This window comes from Lontra canadensis, unplaced genomic scaffold (assembly GCF_010015895.1).
Source record: "Lontra canadensis isolate GAN:19392208 unplaced genomic scaffold, GSC_riverotter_1.0 scaffold41, whole genome shotgun sequence".
Taxonomy (NCBI): domain Eukaryota; kingdom Metazoa; phylum Chordata; class Mammalia; order Carnivora; family Mustelidae; genus Lontra; species Lontra canadensis.
Genome location: NW_022631035.1, coordinates 13,447,227 through 13,466,256, shown reverse-complemented (window position 1 = coordinate 13,466,256; position 19,030 = coordinate 13,447,227). Strand labels below are relative to the sequence as shown.

At 48.1% G+C, this 19,030-nt stretch overlaps 1 protein-coding gene across 2 annotated transcripts in view; it reads right to left on the bottom strand.

The window, feature by feature from the left end:
* PITPNC1 (phosphatidylinositol transfer protein cytoplasmic 1) overlaps positions 1-19,030 on the bottom strand; it is a 249,274-nt gene that overhangs the window by 32,357 nt on the left and 197,887 nt on the right. For both annotated transcript variants that reach the window (XM_032870807.1, XM_032870808.1), the window contains exon 6: positions 14,355-14,450. In XM_032870807.1, the coding sequence (XP_032726698.1) occupies positions 14,355-14,450 (96 nt within the window). The remainder of the gene's footprint in view (positions 1-14,354; positions 14,451-19,030) is intronic.

Here is a 19,030-nt window from a genome sequence, read left to right as displayed (position 1 = left end):
AGCTGGGCTGGAGAAGGAACCATGAAAACTTTTGACAAGGTCTGGAGAGCTGCCAGGTGGGTGGGGGGTGTGGCACGTCTGGGGACGTTATGGAAACTTTCCCCACCCCACCCCCCACCTCGCCCTACGCATCCGCTTTGCTGTTCCTGAGTTGTAGTCTTTGTAATAAACTAGGAAACACCCAGTAAAGTGTGTTCCTGAGTCCTGTGAGCCTTCCTGGCAAATTCTCCAACTTGAGGCAGAGGTTGTGGGAACTCCCCCCACCCCCCGACTTGAAGAGGTGGCCCTGGATTTGTGACTGGTGTCTAAGATGGGAGAGGTCGTATGGGACAGAGCCCTTGAACTTGTGGGGTCTGACGCTAACTCCAGGTAGTGTCAGACCTGAGGGAGTGGTTGGTCTCAGGGCAAACATCCCAGAATTCTCACAACAAACCTCAAAAGCAGGACGTGATTATCTTCATTTCCTGTGATGCCCAAAGGAATGGCTGTGTCCTATTCCTGGATGGCCTCGCCCCTATTTCTACCCCAGCTCCTGCCACCCGCTCTTTCCACAAGCCCCCTCCTTCAGAAATCTCCAGACAGGCAGTAGGCATCCAACTCTATGCTCCCCTGCAAACTTCTGGGGCCACTTTTCAGTCCTGTCCCCGCCCCAGAGAGCGGCAGAGCTGCCGGTGGTCCCGTAGGTTGGTGGCTTGGCAAAGAGTTGGCTTTTTTTTTTTTTTCCCAAAGATTTTATTTATTTATTTGACAGAGATCACAAGTAGGCAGAGAGGCAGGCACAGAGAGAGGAGGAAGCAGGCTCCCCGCTGAGCAGAGAGCCCAATGCGGGGCTGGATCCCAGGACCCTGGGACCATGACCTGAGCCGAAGGCAGAGGCTTTAACCCACTGAGCCGCCCAGGCGCCCCAAAGAGTCAGCTTTTTTGCAGATGTTCCAGTTTGTGTAATGACTTTTCTTGGAATCCACCCTTCACATGGCTTTGGGGGTAGGTAAGAATTGTACCCCTAAAATGACTCTGAGAAGTCCCCTCCCCATCTCCACATACAGACTAGGAGCCGGGGAGGGCCAGGTGGGCCCCCCTCTGTCAGCCCTGGGCAGAACCTGGCCAAGGTGATTAGCAGATGCCTGCGGAATGCAGAGTCCTAGCCCCTTTGTCCCCAGCTTTGGGCCTGCCTCCCCATTCCAGAGCAATAAGAGACGGCTCCCTAAAAATCCTGTTATGTAACACTAACCTGTTCCTTTCCGCACGAACACATATGACTCGGTATTTTTAAGATCACCTAATCAAAACCGGTACGGTCACTCAAGGGCACTCTGGAGAGCAACACGGGCTGACAGTGAGACACCGGCTCTCCCAGCAGCCAGAGCGCCACGTTCTCCCCATGCAGGGGCCGGGGGCACGGTTCAGATTTGGCTCCGTTTACAGCCTCTCAACTGGGGCTGCTTGCCGTGGATTGCTCCCACTCACTCTCCTTTTCGCAGTGCTGTTCGGACAGAGCCAATGAAGCATGAACAGCCTTGATCCATACCGAGGATGTACAGTTTGGCCCTCAGAGAGCTTGATAAATCAAAAGCTTGTAACAGACTAACAAATATTCTTGATGAGTTGCAACATGGCAATGGCGATCAGCACTGGATTAACTGTCCCTAAATCTAGCTTGCCTCTCATGTACTGTATTATTTTGGGAAACCTGGACCTCCAATGGGCTAGAGATGTTCACTCAGCCAATCAATTTGTAATCTGAAGGCACTAAAGGATTTCCATTTTTAAAGGATAGATGTCAAACTTATTTTAGCTTTAGAACCCATTTCATTTTCCCAATTATAATATTGGGACTCCGAATGCATGTATAGGGCAGGTGAAAGTGACAAGTGGATCCCTATAGATGTAGAGCAACCTTTGGTGTTTGATACAATGTATTTCATTGTTTAAAGGGCCCAGAAGCACCTCTGTGGGGTTCAAGGTTCTGTGGAGCAGAACTGAGGAAGCAACAGAAAAGGCTTGGAATGAGAAACCTGCATTCAAATGTCTGCTGTAGCAACTACACCCTGTGTCAATTTGGGTGGGTTATTTACCTCCAAGACTGTTGTGGGGATGATGATAGGACGGGAAAAGGAATGTTTCCCAAACTGGGGTTTGTGGGTGTCTCTTTGGGGGCTATGAAAAATTTTTTTTCTTTAATGGGCTCCTGCATTACTTGGTTTAGGAAGGCCAATTTTTTGTCTTGTTTTGTTTTGTTTTGTTTTCCAGACTAGGTTTGTTTTGTCCAGTACACTCACTTCTGGAATAGCTGCAAACAGGAAATTTTTCCCCAAACATGGGGAATGGAGTTCCAGCAGATCATTAAGCCTATGGGGTAACTAACAGAGGGACCAGAAAGACCCTTTCTCCTATTTACCCTGTCTTTCTCCAAAATTCTCCATTCAAATGATCTGTGAGACTTGGAGTTAAGGAGATACATTTAGGGAGGGAACAAATGGAGGGTTTTTCAAAGATAGACAATAGTTGTTTGTACCTCCAGCTCTACTGGAAGGAGCCAGCTTGAGGGTGGGGGGACACCTCACTCTTTAGGGATGGACACTTTGGGATCTGAACTGAAGCTTCCTAAAACTTCTAGCAAGTTACTTAAGATTCTCTGAGCCTTGGGGTGCCTGGGTGGCTCAGGCACTTGGGTGTCCTACTCTTGGTTTCGGGTTGGGTCGCGGGATCAAGCCCTGGGTTGGGCTCTGTGCTTGGTATGGAGTCTGCTTGTCCCTCTCTCTCTGCTCCATCTCCCTGTGCTCTCTCTCTTTCAAATAAATAAATAAAATCTTAAAAAAAAAAAAAAAAGATTCTCTGAGCCTCAGTTTCCTTATTTATAAAATGGAGGCAATATCTATTCTATTGGATTGTCAGGATAAACTGAATAAAACAACTCAGCAGTGACTTTCATTGTTCTCAAAAGCTAGTTTGCTTTTTTTTTAAAGATTTTATTTATTTATTTGAGAGACAGCATGAGCTGAGGGGCTGCAGGAGGGGGGAGAAGCAGACTCCCCGCTGAGCAAGGAGCTTGATACGAGGCTCAATCCTAGGACCCCAAGATCATGACCTGAGCCAAAGGAAGACGCCTAACCAACTGAGCCACCCAGGAGCCTCTCAAAAGTTCGTTCTTGCCCCTCTCTGTCTGGGCTTAGCAATTCTGTGAGTGATCTGTTGAAAGTTCTAAGACCCAAGTTAATGAGCTAGTAATTGTATGCCTTTCTCTGGGCCCCTTAACAATACAAGATGGAGACAGGCAATTTAATAGCACCTATTCTTTCCTGGATATTTTTGGAGCAGAAGCTGAACAGTTGTACTTGGAATCTGAATAAATAGAAGTGGAGGAGAGAATCGCTGGGTCAGGTCTTGTGTCTCAAGAGGAAAAATACAACCTCCATCATCAGACTTGAAGCCACAGATCCTTGGAGAGCAGGTCAGGAAAAGTCTTGGACAAGATTGAGCCGAAGGACCTGCTGGACACCGATCAGTCTTAGACTGGAGGAAATTAACATAGATCAGGGTCAATCTGAAGCCAGTCCCTACCTCAGAAGCAATTTAGGAAGAAACTGAGCAAATGTATATTATAATTAACAACAATGGCTGGCAAGGAAGATGTTGATGTGACTCCCCAGGTGGTATCAGATTTCAACAGGTGGAATGAAAGTCAAAGGCGTTGACCCCTCCTCTCAGTAGGGAAGAGGCGGTCTTCCTGCTTACCTTCCTATTTCCTTTTCCCTCAGAAAATTAAATAACAGTAAAATGGTATAAAAACTGGAACACAGGAAATGGAGCTCTCTTAGGCAGAGCTGCCTTACCTTGAATAACAGAGGTGACAAGATTCTGCTCCTCTTGGCTATGGGGGAAACACACTGGGTCACCTGACCCTGAGGGTGGGTCATCTCTGACTAGGAGCTCCTCCCTGATATGCCAATCAAACCCAACCATTGTCCACATGGGTTATGGCATGATAAAGGTTGGGAAGCTCTGCTCTGAGGCCATTTCCCCAAGCCTGGTGCAATGACATATAGGTCCTTGGATCCTATCTTCCTGTATCTGGTTTGGTAGGTCTAGGGTAGGGTCCAGATATCTGCATTTTTTTAAAGCTGCCAAGGTGAGTCTGACCTGATTTGGGAACTCAGCTCTAAGGGCTAAGACGTTCTTATGTTTTCATTTAATAAAACTAAAAATAGCAGAGGCCAATGTCACCGGTCCAAGTCCTGAGCAAGTTGTGGATTTAAAGCCTGTTTTCTTAAAAGTATGGAGGGAGATTCTCCATGAGATAGAACTGAAGAGCTTGGTTGCATCTGTTCGCTTTTGGCTGAAACCCTTGGGCCTTTTGGCCCCTACTTTCTTCTTTTTAAAGTCTTAAACGGTATTCTTCTGAAATATACCCGGTAAGAGCCTTGGACGGTGACAGACTGCCCAAACAGCCCTGGGCACCACCTTGGGACTCTGGTGCCACAGACAGCCTGAAGTCAGCACAACAAACAGTAAATGTGACGTCTAAGTTTCTTAGAGGTGAAGTAACAGACACACATGTTATTCCGAATTCCGGTGATATAGTAACGGAAGAAATAACCACCCATTAAAAAAAAAAAAAAAATCTCAGTAATAAAAATGGCTGTAGTTTCTGAAAGAGCTCTCTGTACCTGCAGAGGATTCTGTGATCTTGGGCACTAGAGTCACTGGAACCCTCTGTTTCTCTTCTCCATTCAGTCATGCCAACAAGTAAAAAGCAAAATGCAAACAGAGTCCCAAAGTACCATTCACAACAGCCACTTTCTGAAGACACATGGTTTCTCCTGAGCAGTCATCCCAGCAACGTATCTGCAGATCTCAATGCTAGAGCCCAAGCAAGGAGAAGGGAACATTTATTAAATGCTTACTGTGTGCCAGGGACTGTGCTAGTCATTTAAATGACTTGCCTTTCACAGCATATCACCCCACCCCATTCCATCATCTCTCCATCCACTCATCTGAAGGAAGAGACACAAGATCCAGTAATTGGTGGCGATGCAGGGCAATGATTGTAACCACCTGGGAGGCGTCATAGAGCCAAGGGCACCTTATTACCTTGGGGTCGAGTCATTTTCATACAGAAAGCTTGGATGGGATTCCCAGGCACAGGCTCTAGAGGTTACCTCTTGCACAGATCCCTCGACAACAAGCCCAGTTGTTCCTCCCTTTTATGGCTGTTTTGCTTGTGTGAGTCCTCCCTGTTGGGACATGGAGCCATTTCCCCGAGGACTTTTTCTATTGAGCCAATGATCCCATGCCACAATCAGCAGCTCCACTCCTGGCAGAGACTTAGATTCTCTGGTTTTGTCTGGCATTAGGAATTAATTTCCTCAATTTTTTAAAAAATTTTTATTTATTTGACAGAGAGAGAGAGATCACAAGTAGGCAGGGAGGCAGGAAGAGGGAGAGAGGAGGAAGCAGGCTCCCTGCTGAGCAGAGAGCCCGATGCGGGGCTCGATCCCAGGACCCTGAGATCATGACCTGGGCCAAAGGCAGAGGCTTTAACCCACTGAGCCACCCAGGTGCCCCTAATTTCCTCAATTTTGTTTGACCAACTCTGGCCTTTCACTACCTGGCCTTTCACTACCAGATTCAGTTGGTAAAATTTGCAACTACTACGCTGGGCACTGAGCTCCAGGGGACCTCATTCATGCAAATTACTGTGGCAGTTAATTTTTTTTTTCCTTGAGAAATTAAAAACCCTTCCTCTAGGATGGAGTTGGGCACTCCTGTTTTCCTAGTAAAATTGGCTTTGCTTAAAACATTGCAGTAGCGCCACATAATTAGGCCAAAAGAGTAACAGCACTAGAATCAGCGGATTTAAGAATCAGCACTAGGCATGGTACTTTGGTAAGTAAGATTCAGCGACCTAACTTTCTTTTGTTTGGAAGAAATGAGATCTAAAGAGTCTACTATTTGTTCCTGGGGAAGTGAGCTGTCAATTATTGGTCCAAAAATGAGGTAGCCAGGGTTGTTGAGGACTGGACTGCTGTTTAATGCCTTCTGACTTCCAGAAGTTTCTGCCATTAACAAAATACTGCTGGCGAGATGGCTGAAGGCTACTTGTTCATGAAAGGGGTAGAGCAAGAGGGAAAGAAGTAGAATGATGGAGTGGGAGGATCCCCAACCTCTTGGCATCCAGAAACCTGCCCTCACCATCCCCTGGGTTAGCCTCTCTGGTGAGGTCATGAATGAAGTCCCCTTGCCTGGCAGCTGGTGACCCCTGCTTTGAAAGCCTGCTGCTACTTGCAGAATAAAATCCAAATTCCTGAGCTTGGCATTCAAGGCCTTCCAAGCCAGTTAGTTAGTTATTTGCTGACCCTTGCATATGCACTGGGATTACTGTTCCCTCCGCCCTCACCACACTGCTCTTCAGTCTCCCTGATCTTCAAAACCCAGTTTGCTCCCATACCAGTGAAGAAGGTGATTTCACATAGTTTTGGAGTGGGGACCACTTGCCTATATCTAGCAAGATTGAAATCCACATGCCCGTTGACCCCACAAGTTCACTTTTAGAATGTAATCAACAGAAACATTAGAACAACACAGCAAAGATATCACAGGAGATGCTATACTCTACTATAGACCATACTATACTATAGTGTAAGACATCGTATGAGATACTATACTGTACGATAATAGTTAAGAGTATGGAAACCCTCTACCTGTCCACCAGATGAGGAATGGCATAGATACGGCATAACCGTACAATGGCACATCACGCAGCCATTACAAAATCTGCTGGAGACACGCATGTGGCCACGAGAAGATGGCAAGCTTATAGGGTTAGTGAGAAAAGGCACATTGCAAAGTGGTACAGCGTGGTCTAGCTGCAGAGTATGGGCTTATCTTTATAAAATGACGTCACTTACGCATCACGTTTAAGTTTAAACATGGGAACAACGGCTATCTCTGTGATGAGGTATCCTAGGATATCTTTTTTTTTTTCAATGTTACCTATTTATACATTGGAATTCTTTACGAGGCCCACATATTACTTTGTGAGCAAAGAGCAAAGCTTATCATTTCATAAAGGCCCAACTCAGATCCCCCCACTCTATTCAACTGGTCCTGACCACCTCTGTGGCTAGAGCTGCTCCCTCCTTGACATCGTGTCACGAGGAGGGAGAAGTGTTTCGGGGGTGGGGGTGGTCGGGGAATCTCACTTGGTGGTGAAACCATCTCTCCTGCTGCCTTAGGCTAGTCCTTAGCCCTTTTCCCTGTGATACCTTCTCCTCTCAACTGGATCACAGGCTTCTTAAAGGTGAGGGCGTCCCACTTTTTCCCTTTTCATCTGCTGCTCCGGGCTACTTCCAGAGCATCCCCCTACCCTAAGTGCTTCCCTCTCTAAAGCAGGGGTGTCACGGAGACCTCCCCAAGGAGGAGGGCTCAGGGGTGTGAGATGCAGCAGCTGACGATGTTAGGGTCTAGGACCAGGAAGCCCTTGGGCAGCCGAGGGTCCCTCCTCCTCTCCACATCAACGACATAGTCAGTCCTTCAACTACCCAGAGGCGCCTGGCCCCAGCGTTGGAACCTGTCACAAGTCAGCTGCGTTACTCTCCAAAAGAAACAGATGGACCGAGAGAAACGTGGGAAATGACAGTCACAACACAACAGCAAATTCAACTTGATGGCATGCCCCAGCACGAGGCAGCTGGGTTAAATCTGGTCATTTGGAGATCGCTGAAAATTTTTACCACCCTCCGACGCCAAAATGAAGACCAAAATGATGATATTTTAATTGGAGGGAGCGGCATAGTTTGGGGAAGCACTTTGTACCAAAGGGTACGGAGCATGACAATATTTACTGATTTGGTCTCTCTGTTCCCTTTCTGGGGCCCATCGTCCTTAGCAAACAGCATTTAATCTCTCATCCTTGAAATGTCAGAGGTTCCTCTCTTTGTTCCATTCCTTCTCCCTGAAGAGAGAATTCCATGGATGTTTAGATCTGTGTAACCAATGAATTGGCTGCTGGTCCGGAAGACTCTAGAACACAGGGGCCTAGAGACTGAATTCCTTTGGCATCCAACTCTGGGGGAATGGTCTACATCAGATTCTGTCTAAAACCTCCCCTGTCCTATCCTAACTCAATCAGACCAAGTCAGGGGTCCATGCTTCTAAGACCACCTCACGTTAGTCTTTCCCTTTGTCTCTGAGTTCAAAGCATTGTAAATTTCCCCAGGAACATGATTATGCTCTATTTATCACTGGGAAGAGGGAGACTTCTTTTACATCCCCCAAAGTGAAGGGAAGGAGGAATTTGTCATCTTAAAAAGAAGACCAAGCTCAAAGGATAGTAGAGACGAGACACAATCATGGCCTCCCCAGCCTCTGTGCCTAGCAGCACCTGGCACATGGTAGACCCTTAGTAAATGCAAACTCCAGATTCACAAAGGAGTCTTGCTCCCAATAGGTTTTACTAAATCTCCTTCCCATGGACTGATCTACAGCCGGGTTTCTTGACCTAGTCACTGCCGGCGGCCAGGGCTAGATCATTTTCTGTTGTGGAGTCACCCTGTGCCTTGTAGGATGCTTAGCAGCAGCTTGGGCCTCTCCACCCACAGGACGCCAGAAGTCCCTCCCTCCCCTGCTAGTGGTGGCAATCAAAGATATCCCCAGATACTGCCAGATGTCCCCTGGCAGGAAAAACTGCCCCCAGGTGAGAACTAATGGTCTAGAGACTCCCCTTTGCTTTATATAAATCGATGAAGATTAAAAAACGAAGTAAGACATAACAGAGCACCTCTCCTTCTCAACTCCCTCCACTGAGTGATTACCCCCCCCACCCCTGCCTCCCCAGCCCTGCTTTCCAGCGGAGGCATGTCTGAACATTTAGAAGCACATGACCCCCACATCTGTGTCCCTGGGGGAGGGCTGTGGAGGGCTGCCCCTAGGAGGCCACCAATGCTACCACTGTCTCTGGTCAGTCAAGGAGGCAGGGTGTTGGACTTTACACTCAGCCCACACCGCCGGCCTCCGAGGTAGAGCTCTCCATGCCTGACCTTTGGAATTGTCCTGGCTGGGCTGGTCCTCTGGGCTGGGCATCGGGATTTGTTCCTCTGCCCCTAAACTGCCAACTCAGCTTTGAGGGATGAGCTCATGGCACGTGTCCTCTGCAGATGCCCTGCGACCTATTGTACAGGGTTTCCTCATTCCTGAGCTGGGATCTTCACCTTGAAGCCTTGGCAGAGCATGAAAGGGTCGGGATGGGACTCTTGGCAGAGGATAGAAGCCTTGTATCAACTGTACAGCCCTGCTCAGATTTTTGGCTTTGCTTCCTCTTTCTGCTTTGGGGTGCTAATGTCACTGGGCACAGGGCGCTTTGTGACTGATGGGGGCAGGGCCTTGGTGGGGCTGTGTTGAGGTTAACGGAGGGGCTCTCTGTTTCTGAGAAACCACACCCTTCTTTTTTTCCTTTTCTATAACAGAGATGCGGCCCCGTTATGAGAACAGAACCTGAAGCTGACAGGCTCTTGGGAGTTGGTGCTCAGGCCCTGGCTGTGGATGGGAAACAGCATCCCTGCAAAATGAGAACGAGGAGAGTGCTGGGTTGTCACCTGATTCCGCCTCTCCAGAGTGTCCTTGTGCATCTCTGGTTAGTGGTGGCACAAGGCTCTGGCAGGCAGAGGGCACCCAGCGGAAAATTCCCAGCTCCAGTCACCTTAACGAGAAAGGCATTCTTGCCTCCTGTGTGGCTCAGAGGTTTCCAGGGAGAAAGGGAAGGAGAAAAGCAAGCCCTTCAGTCCCCTGCCTCAGTCCGGACAGCAGCATGCGTGTGACCGGAGCTGGGAGGAGAGACGACTGACCCAGATCGCCCCGGTCTGAATGCATAAGCATCAGAAATCTCAGACCAGAGTCAGCCCACCAGCGCCTTAGCTTCCTCCGTGGAAAACGTGTTCCCATTTATGATGCTGACATAGTCAACTTACAAAGATAGATTGGAAGAAAACGCCTGCAAAGCTGTACGCCTCAGATTTAAAAAAAAAAAAAAAGAACTCTGATTCACAACTGTTAGCTTAATGGTAACAAATTCATTTTCTCTGATAGCACTTGCTCTGAAATTGCTGCTGCGGGAAGGAAAAAAAAACAAGGCCCCCGGCTTTCACTTATTCATTCAACAACCGTTTGGTAAGCATCTGCTCCGTGCTGGTGCTGTTCTAGCTGGGGAGGAAGAATGATGGAGTAGACAGCTCTTGTTTTCATGGGGCTCAGGACAGACCTGTGAGATCGTATGAGCAGCAGGCTCTGCTGATGGTCGGTGGGTTAGTGGGGGGCCCAGAAAAGGCCCCAGAGGAGAAGATCCCCCAGCTAAAAGGCACAGAGGTGGGGAGGACCAGGGAGTGGCGAGGGCAGAGGGCCCTGCTCAGGGACCGGGCTTCCTCCCAGCCCGTGAGGGTAGTTTAAAGCAGAAAATGACCAGGTCAGTCACTTTACAAGAAAACCCTTGTGGTGGGGAAGGGGACATTCATTACCTATAGCGTGCCGGGTAGAAATTTATTTGGAAATGGTTTGCTTCTGTATCAGTTGTTTCCCTTGTTCTCAGGGCCTGGCTGATGACACACAACCAGAACAGCCTAGAAAACTCTTCTCTCCCTACCCCACACCCAGGTGGGTTGCTATGCAGTCTGGATTCTGGAAGCCGAACGATAGGAGGTTGGGGCACAAGGGAGTCCTATGTAGCACGCTCCCAATTATGCGATTCCTTTGTGGTCTAACTGCTGGGGCAGGTGAGGAAGAATTCCACCCGCAGCCCAGGCCAGTGATCCTCTGGGAGGCAGTACTTGACGGAGAGTGTACAGGGCAGAGCCCTCTGGGGCCCCTTTCTTCCACAGCTGCCAAGAAACCCTGAGACTCCGGGACAGGCAGGGGCGGCTCTGAATGGAAGAGCTGAATCCCAAGTTCCATTAATCTCTGGTGAGATTTTTCTCCAGGGCAGGGTTTCCCCAGGGTGTCACTAGCCTTAGCAATGGGGACCTCAGGGGCCAGATAATTCTCTGGTGGGGGCGGGGGTGCTGTCCCGTCCAATGTGGTATGTTTAGTACTACCATCCTTGGTTGCCGGTACATCCCCAAGTTGTGACAACCAACGATGTCTCCAGACACTGGAAGCATTCTTATGGAGTGAGAGTGCCCCCGAGTTGAGAACCACTGTTTCCAGAGGATGGTTTTGCATTCTTTTCTTGCTGGACCTCACAGCAGTGCTCAGTCCAACGGATTACGTGCTTCCTCTTGAACCTTGCCCTCCTTTGGTGCACCCTCCTTGTTTTCCTCCAACTCTCTGCCGGGTTCCCTGTAGATTCCTGGGGCCTCCCATCCTCTTCCTGATCTCCAAATGCTGCCATCCCTTCATGCTCAGCTCTGAACCCCATTTCCTGATTATACTTTATGCTTTCTCCCTCTCATTCATCTCACCAGCATTTTAAGTACCTTCTGTTTTCCAATTATTACCACATTCGTCATCATCCCAGATCTCTCATCTATGTTCTAGACTTACTTCTACTTGCTTTGGATGTCTCGTTGGCATCACAAAATCCATCCATCTTTCTCAGAAATCCACTCCTCTTCTCACCCCTGTCTATCTGCTGGCAGAGCTATTAAACCTTCAGGTCGTCCTGACACCTGCTTTTCTCTTGTCTTCATGTCCAGTCCATGACCACTCCCTGTCAGGTCTAGCTTCAAAATATACCTCAAAACCATCTGTTCTCAGCCCTCCAGTCCAAGCCACTACACAATGTGAAAAACCAATAAGGCAGAAAACTCCAACGACCTCCGTGACTTCCTGACTTCCACACCGCTTCTTTCCAGTCCCTTCTCCATCCAGAGCAATCTTTTATAAGCACAAATCAGACTATATGACACTCAGCTTTAGTTTCTGCAAAGGCATGCCACTGCACTTGAATAAGATCTAAGTGTCTTTACATGGCCCCAACCTCCTTGGTGCCGTTTGTCCTTTCATTTCTGCTGCCGCCGCCATGTTGGTCTTCCTTTGCTTCCTCATGTGTGTCACACATGTGGTGCCACACATGCTATTACCTTGACCTGGAGCACTATCCCCCAGCTCTTTTCATCCTGCGGGTCTCGGTATGTCATTCCTTCCAGAACATCTTTCCTGATCCCATCCTCTTTTTTTTTTTTTTTAAGATTTTTTTTAAAGTTATTTATTTAACAGAGAGAGCACAAGCAAAGGGAACAGCAGGCAGAGCAGGCAGAGGGAGAAGCAGACTCCCCGCCAAGTGAGGAGACTGATGTGGGACTCGATCTTAGGACCCCAGGACCATGACCCAAAATGAAGGCAGCCGTTTAACCGACTGAGCCACCCAGGCGACCCGCGATCCCATGCTCTTAAATTCAGTTTTCCCATCACGGTCTCTTTCCCCATCATGCATGCTTCCTTATGGCACTGGTGACTCTCAGGTCCGTGTGTCCTCATGTGATTTTCTATTGTTGGCTCCCTGCCAGACTGGAAGGATACCGAGGGAAGAAGGGACTCTCAGTTGGCTATTCTATTCATTCCCGTGTCACTGTCTTAACACTGTATGTGACACTCAATGAGTATTCAGCAAATACTTATTGGATAAATGACCATTCACGTCTGCATCCCTGAAAAGAATACTTGATGACCAAGAGAAATGAAGGACGATGAAGAATGAACTAAGAGCTCCTCGCTTGTCTGTGTACATGAAAAGAAACTTTCCGGAGCTGGTTCCTGGGAGCATGAAGCACAAGGAGATGAATCAGGCACCCGCTGACTAGAAATGAGACTTGTTGATTTTGTCATTAGTATTCCATATTTATCCTAAGACTTTCCACCCAGTCAGGAGTTCCCTCCTGGGAAGATCGCGGGCAGATCACACCAAAGCAATCCAAGAGGAAGAGCTGAAATTAGTTCAGTGTTCTTCCTGGGAGACCCACGCTCCCAAAGAGGTCAAGATGCCCAGGAAGGACAGCAGCGCCCACGCAGGCTGAAGGAGCCAAGGAAGTGATGGGGCACGGCTCATACCATGCGTCGCGCTCTGATGCACCACAAGAGCCCCGGTGGATCCGCTATGAAACCACAGAAGTATCTCCTCCATAGAATGAGACAAGGGGAGGCCACGTTTCCCCTCCTCGTTTGCAGGCTCAGTTATGCGGAGCATTTCACTTGGTTTTTCTAAAAATTCATGAGTGCGGTTGGCTATGGAGCGCGGTGTCAACGGATGACGTTACGACGCTCAGCCTTTGAGTCAAACCGAGAGTAATTCACATCAGCCTCTCCCAGTCTTTTGAAGAAGGGACAGCAGCTGCACAGCACACGCCTGCAATTAAGCAGCTAAGCATTTGCTAAGACCAGGTTAGAATCCCAAAATGTGGAGGGGGTAAAAAAAGGGAAAAAACAAAAACAAAAACTACAAAACTGAACCACATTGGGAGTCCAGTTGGTAAGAACAGTGGAATTCATTTTCAACAGGTTTATTTATTATATCTTAAATCAGCCTTAACGAATCCAGGAGAAGAGTGTCAAGGTCCGTGTGTTACGGCTCCAGGATGAGTCTGGGGCCCCGAGTCCACACATATTGTGATTGGTTGTCCTGTTGCTAAACAACCATCATTCAGAGCGGGGATGTCACTTACAAGGGGACAGTCACCCACATCCCGCCAGCAGCCGTTCATAAAGTGCTAGTGGGATATCAAGGGTGACTTGTACCAACAGTAAAATAATAAGATTGGGCTGAGGCAAACCATGGATCCCGGTAGGGTGGGAGCTACAGAAAAAAGGGAGGCTCTTCAGTTTCTTCCCAGCTAAGAATGAAAAAAAGGAGAAAACCCTCTCAAAGGCACTTCCTGTTTTGAGAGAAAGTTTCCATGTCAAGATGAGCTGTTGGGAGTTTCAATATTCACTCATAGGATGGAGCGAACATTTTCTTTGGGTTACACATAGAGAAACACATAAAACCCAGCCCTGGCCACCCCTCCGCCCACCCCGGACATGGCAGATGGGGAGGCAGGCCGCGCAGGCCCTGGCAAAACAGGAAGTTCCAGACGGCTGCTGTTCGACAGAGGCCCGGATGCTGGATGGTTCAGCCTGGTGCATGTTTTGCTGCCCAGAAGGATGGCAGAGCGGGGGAGACAGGAAATGGAAATGGAAATGGAGTGGCAGCCAGGGCCCCAAGGAGTAGGAACTTAATTTTGAGACTCGCATTAAATAATCCAGCAAGATGTGAGGCCAAATTGAATCAACACGGAGATGGATGAAAGTCTCCCAGGTTAAGACTCACTTCATAAATATCTGCTGAATGAACGAGTGACTCTCTCCCATCTGTCATCCCATTTATGGCTTACCTCCGATTCTTTGTAGTAACGTTCTGGAATCTCGTCGCAGGCGATATCAATAAAGCAAACTTCTCTCTCTAGGTCTTTGGCTTCATTGTCAAAAATCTGAAAGAGCAGAGCGAAAGATCAAAGGTTAGTATCCTCAAGGTGCCTACGGTTGGCAGGACCGTGCAATAACACCCCACAGAGCATCTTTACGTGGCTCGGCGCTCCGGCTGGCGCTCTCTGCCTGCCTCAGAATGTGCACGGATCATGAAAGGCGTTGATTCATCGCTTACGTTTTGTCACATCAGAGGCAGGTACAGCATCCATCACCGCTTGGTGAGGGGCAGAAGGAAAAGTGGTCTGTTTTTAGAAGTCCAAGAGCGGAGAAATAAATCTCTTCCAAAAGTGTCTTCCAAAAAATGAGGTCTGCTGATTGTTGGCAGTGAATCTGAACAGGGGGAGTGGAGAGGCTACAAAGGGTCTGGCTGGAGAGGAGACAATGAGCAGTAATGGAGCCCAAGATTTATGGAAGAGAAATGTGGGTTTTCTTTTTTTCCCGTTAACATTTTTATATATAACTTCACAAACAACAGAGGCTCTTGCAGGAAAGACAGACAAATAGAAAGAAAATAAAGACGGTCCACAACCTCATTATGCAGGAATAAACACACGTATTACTCTTGATCATTTAAGAACATGATTTCCAGGGCGCCTGGGTGGCTCAGTGGGTTAAAGCCTCTGCCTTCGGCTCGGGTCATGATCCCAGGGTCCTGGTATCAAGCCCCGCATCGGGCTCTCTGCTCAGTGGGGAGCCTGCTTCCCTTCCTCTCTCTCTGCCTGCCTCTCTGCCTACTTGTGATCTCTGTCAAATAAATAAATAAAATCTTAAAAAAAAAATAGAACACGATTTCCTTGGGACATGCAGGACTAAGAAGGTAGAGGTTGGGGAGAAACTGAGGCAGCTTTCTGCCTGACTACTCTAGGCTCCACTGGCCCCAGGATATTTACCACTTGCAAAGAAATATATAAGACAGCCATATACAAACATATATACATATTTTTTGGTGGAAAGATTAAGTTCTTCCAGTTTTTCCCATTGCCATTTTTCTGAACTAAAGGGATGATCCTCCCAGCCCCCCAAAGGGTGGAAAACAGATTGTTTTCAAAACCATTTCATCCTTGGAAGTCGTCTTAGCTGTATCCCTACCGCACTGTTTGGCTGATTCCTGCAGGAGAATCAACCGTGAACACTGATTAAATGTGATTCTTCGGTAGAGAATGAAATATTTTGGAAGCACAGGGTGGTTGATGCCTAAGAACATTCTCTGGACACAAATTCAGTGCCTGTTAATAACATGATCTCCCACAGGACAGCACGTGTAACGCCCTTTACAATGCCACATTCTCCCTGGTCTGATTCTCCACTTGAAACTACTAGTCCTTCCCAAACACTTTCTGAATAATATTTGCGTTGGTATTTATGCTTCAAGTCTGATGCGTGCGCTGTTGCCCATTTTCTTCTCAAATGGTCAGAGACTGGACTCTTCAGCCTTGTCCAAGGAGACTGACTGCGCATTCTCCCCTGAAGGGGCCACTGCGTTTTCCTTAAAGGGAGAGAAGGACAGGTTCTTGGATCACCTCTGGCTCCTTCCACTGCCACTTGAAGTCAAGTGCTTAGGGGATACTCCTAGAGTATTAGGAAGGACAGGTGGATGGCTTTGAAATGAAACAGGGAGACTGCAGGGAGACGAGTTCAAGTTTGAGTGGAGAACTAAATTGTAAAATGAAATACTTGGTCTCAGGTTGTTTGTGTGAGTCTCTCTCTCCCCCTCCGTCTCCTCCATCTCTCCACCTTCCTCCCCTCCCCACCCCCAATCTACCCACTCTTTTCTCTTCCAAGAAAGACATGTGCCTCGTTAACAAAACAAAACAAAATGAAACACCTCAGAGGGAAATGAGCTTCGAGAGAGTAAATTACAAAAGAAGTTGGAGAGATGTGACATTTATTGGTGGTAAAATTTATGGTACTGAAAGAAGGGGAAATAAAGAGGGGTTAAGGGAGCTAGTGACAGATTGTGTGGCTTTTCCTAATTGAATTCAAGCATTTTTGATCACCTATTATACTGGCTATCATATTATTGCCTTTCCACTGCCGAGTAACCCGTTAGTCTCTGCTCGGAGCTAACGGACTGGACCCTGGAGGCACTTCTTCACAGCAAGTAGGACATGAAGCCATTTACTGAAGGGACCCCACAGGAAGAAGGGGGTTTCTCTTCCTGGTTTTGGACCTTCTCCTGCTACAGAGTCTCTCAGTGGGGACACTGCGTGGTTCTGTCTCAACTACATGCCCAGAGCACATCGTGGCCTGGTGGCCTTGCAGCTCTGGCCTTTACTGTGACCTTCCACATGGACCACCATGGGCTTGAGGGTTCACAGTGGCCGTGGCACTCTGACTCTACACACCTGCCTGCCAGTCTCATCTCACCAGAGCCCAGAGGGCTGTTTGCTACTGCCTAGCAACTGAGAACCAGCTCTGGTCCAGGAGACCCAGTCAACTTCTCCAACAACCGGTGGGCTATGACCACAACCTCTCCTGTGAAGTCTCCGCCCCAGCCACGGACAGGCCCCCACCCCCCCGCCAAGTTTGTTCTTCCTTGTGTCTTCTCCCTCAGTCTTAGGTACCCTTTGGAGTTCTTGTTACTTCTTTATAGTTACTCCTATCAAAGTTGAATAATTCCTTATACTACGCTCCCCCTTATTCAAATTATTGTGTGCTTTTATGCCTCCTGATTGGGCCCTGAAGCAGAATGAAGGATTTGCTACAAAAAAAGAAGAGACTAGAAAAGCCAGGGAGGGGAGATGCCCTCCCTTGTTGAGTCAACAAGTACAACATCATCAGGACCCTGACAGAAAACCAAGCTGAGAAAGTTCTCATTTTTCAGATGAGAAAACCAAGGCTCAAAGACGTAAAGAGCTTTGCCTGAGGTCGCACGAGAGAGTCAGCAGAGAAGTTCAGCTTCAGGGCAAGTCTCCAGCCTTCACAACCAGGCTCCTCCTGTGACAAAAAGCTGCCTCTTGGCACCCAACCGGGAAGATAAATACCAGTCAGAAGTGCTTCCTGCTTCTTTCCAGAAAGATGAACTTGGAATCTGGTTCTCTCCCTGCTACTAATAAAATTTATGATCTGAGTCGCTGAGCTGGGGAACTGCCCCCCCAAACCTGGAAACCTTTCCGCTTTGTTGAATAGCAGAAGTAGTAGTAGAGATACTAGTGGGACAATCTACGCAGGGGCCCTTCAGCTCGGATTCTGGTCTCCTTCCTTAACAGGACACGTCATTTGCATTGAAGGTGAACTGCCTCTCTGTGACCCATTTCAGGGCGGGGCTCCCAGCACTTGAACAAAGCCACAGAAAAATCACTTTGAGGCTTGAGATTTAAAAATCTCTTCCGGCTTGAGATTATAAGAGTTCTAATTTTCAATAAATAATTAATCTCCCAGTGGTTAAGAGATTTTCGGGAGATGCTCTTAGATGCTCAAGAAATGCCTATTGAATAAATGGGCGGGATTAGCTTTTACTTTCCAGAGAGGAATCTAGGGCAGGAATATGACTTACTAATTGATCTCTGTTTCCTTTTATGAACGGGGGTTCTATTTCCTTGCTTGTGAGAACACTAACTTTCCGTCATTCTCAAAAGGGGGCTCAACAGAGAGTGGAAACTTCACAGTATTGGCTGATAGGGACTATATTGGGAATCAGGTGAGCTGAGTTTGAACTTGGGCAAGAACTCTGCACCTCCTTGTGGTCTCCATATTCTCACCTGAAAACAAAAGGCTTTGCCTAGATGAATGGGTACCAGGAAGTTGTGAAACATCCTAGAACTGTACCCCAAATCTGGGGAGGTGTATTTTTCTGGAGCAAGGGTTCAAGCCCTTTTTCATCTGATTATCCAAGAGATCCGTAGCCCCAGTGAGGTTGTGCTCAAGAGACCCAGATGACCACTACAATTCTTTCCAGACAAAATGTCTGATGTTGAGTGACCGACCTATGCGTCATGCTGGTCACCTGCGTCTTGCTTTTTGGCTCGTTCCTTCTCTACCCCTTCACCCCACAGCCAGCTGACCTGGGAGGTGCACAGTGAGGCTGCAGCAGAGAAATAAACAGGGGTGGTGGTCATGAAATAGTATAATCGAAGCCCATATCCAGGGTGAAATAGGAGAATTTTCATGCTCAGTGTAAGGGCATGATCTAGAATTAAGCCAACAGTGTTGCAGTCAGAGGCTAAGTCAGGCTCCAGAAGAAAAGAGCAAGAGTAGTTATTCCCCCCATATTCACTTGGGCGGGGGGGGCTTCTCCAGCAGCAATGGCAGGAGCTGCCGGAGATCTGGTCAAACCATTGGCTCTTTGAGCTGGAATACGAGATCTGCTGGGACAGCTTTACGATGAGATGCCTCTTGTTGAAACGTCAAGTCAAAGCTCCACCAGGACTGCATCGGACACAGGTTCTGTGCACCTTGACTGCCTTGGGAACTCCCTGGGCAGAAGCTGCTCCCTTCTGAGATGGGAGTTGGGTTTGGGAGTTAATCGCGGTACTCTCCTTAGGTCCCCTAGAATAATGTTCCCATCTTGGGGACATGCCCACCCATGGATGATCTGCAGTGGATTTCGGTGCCAATCTGGTTGACTCTCCTGACCTCCCCC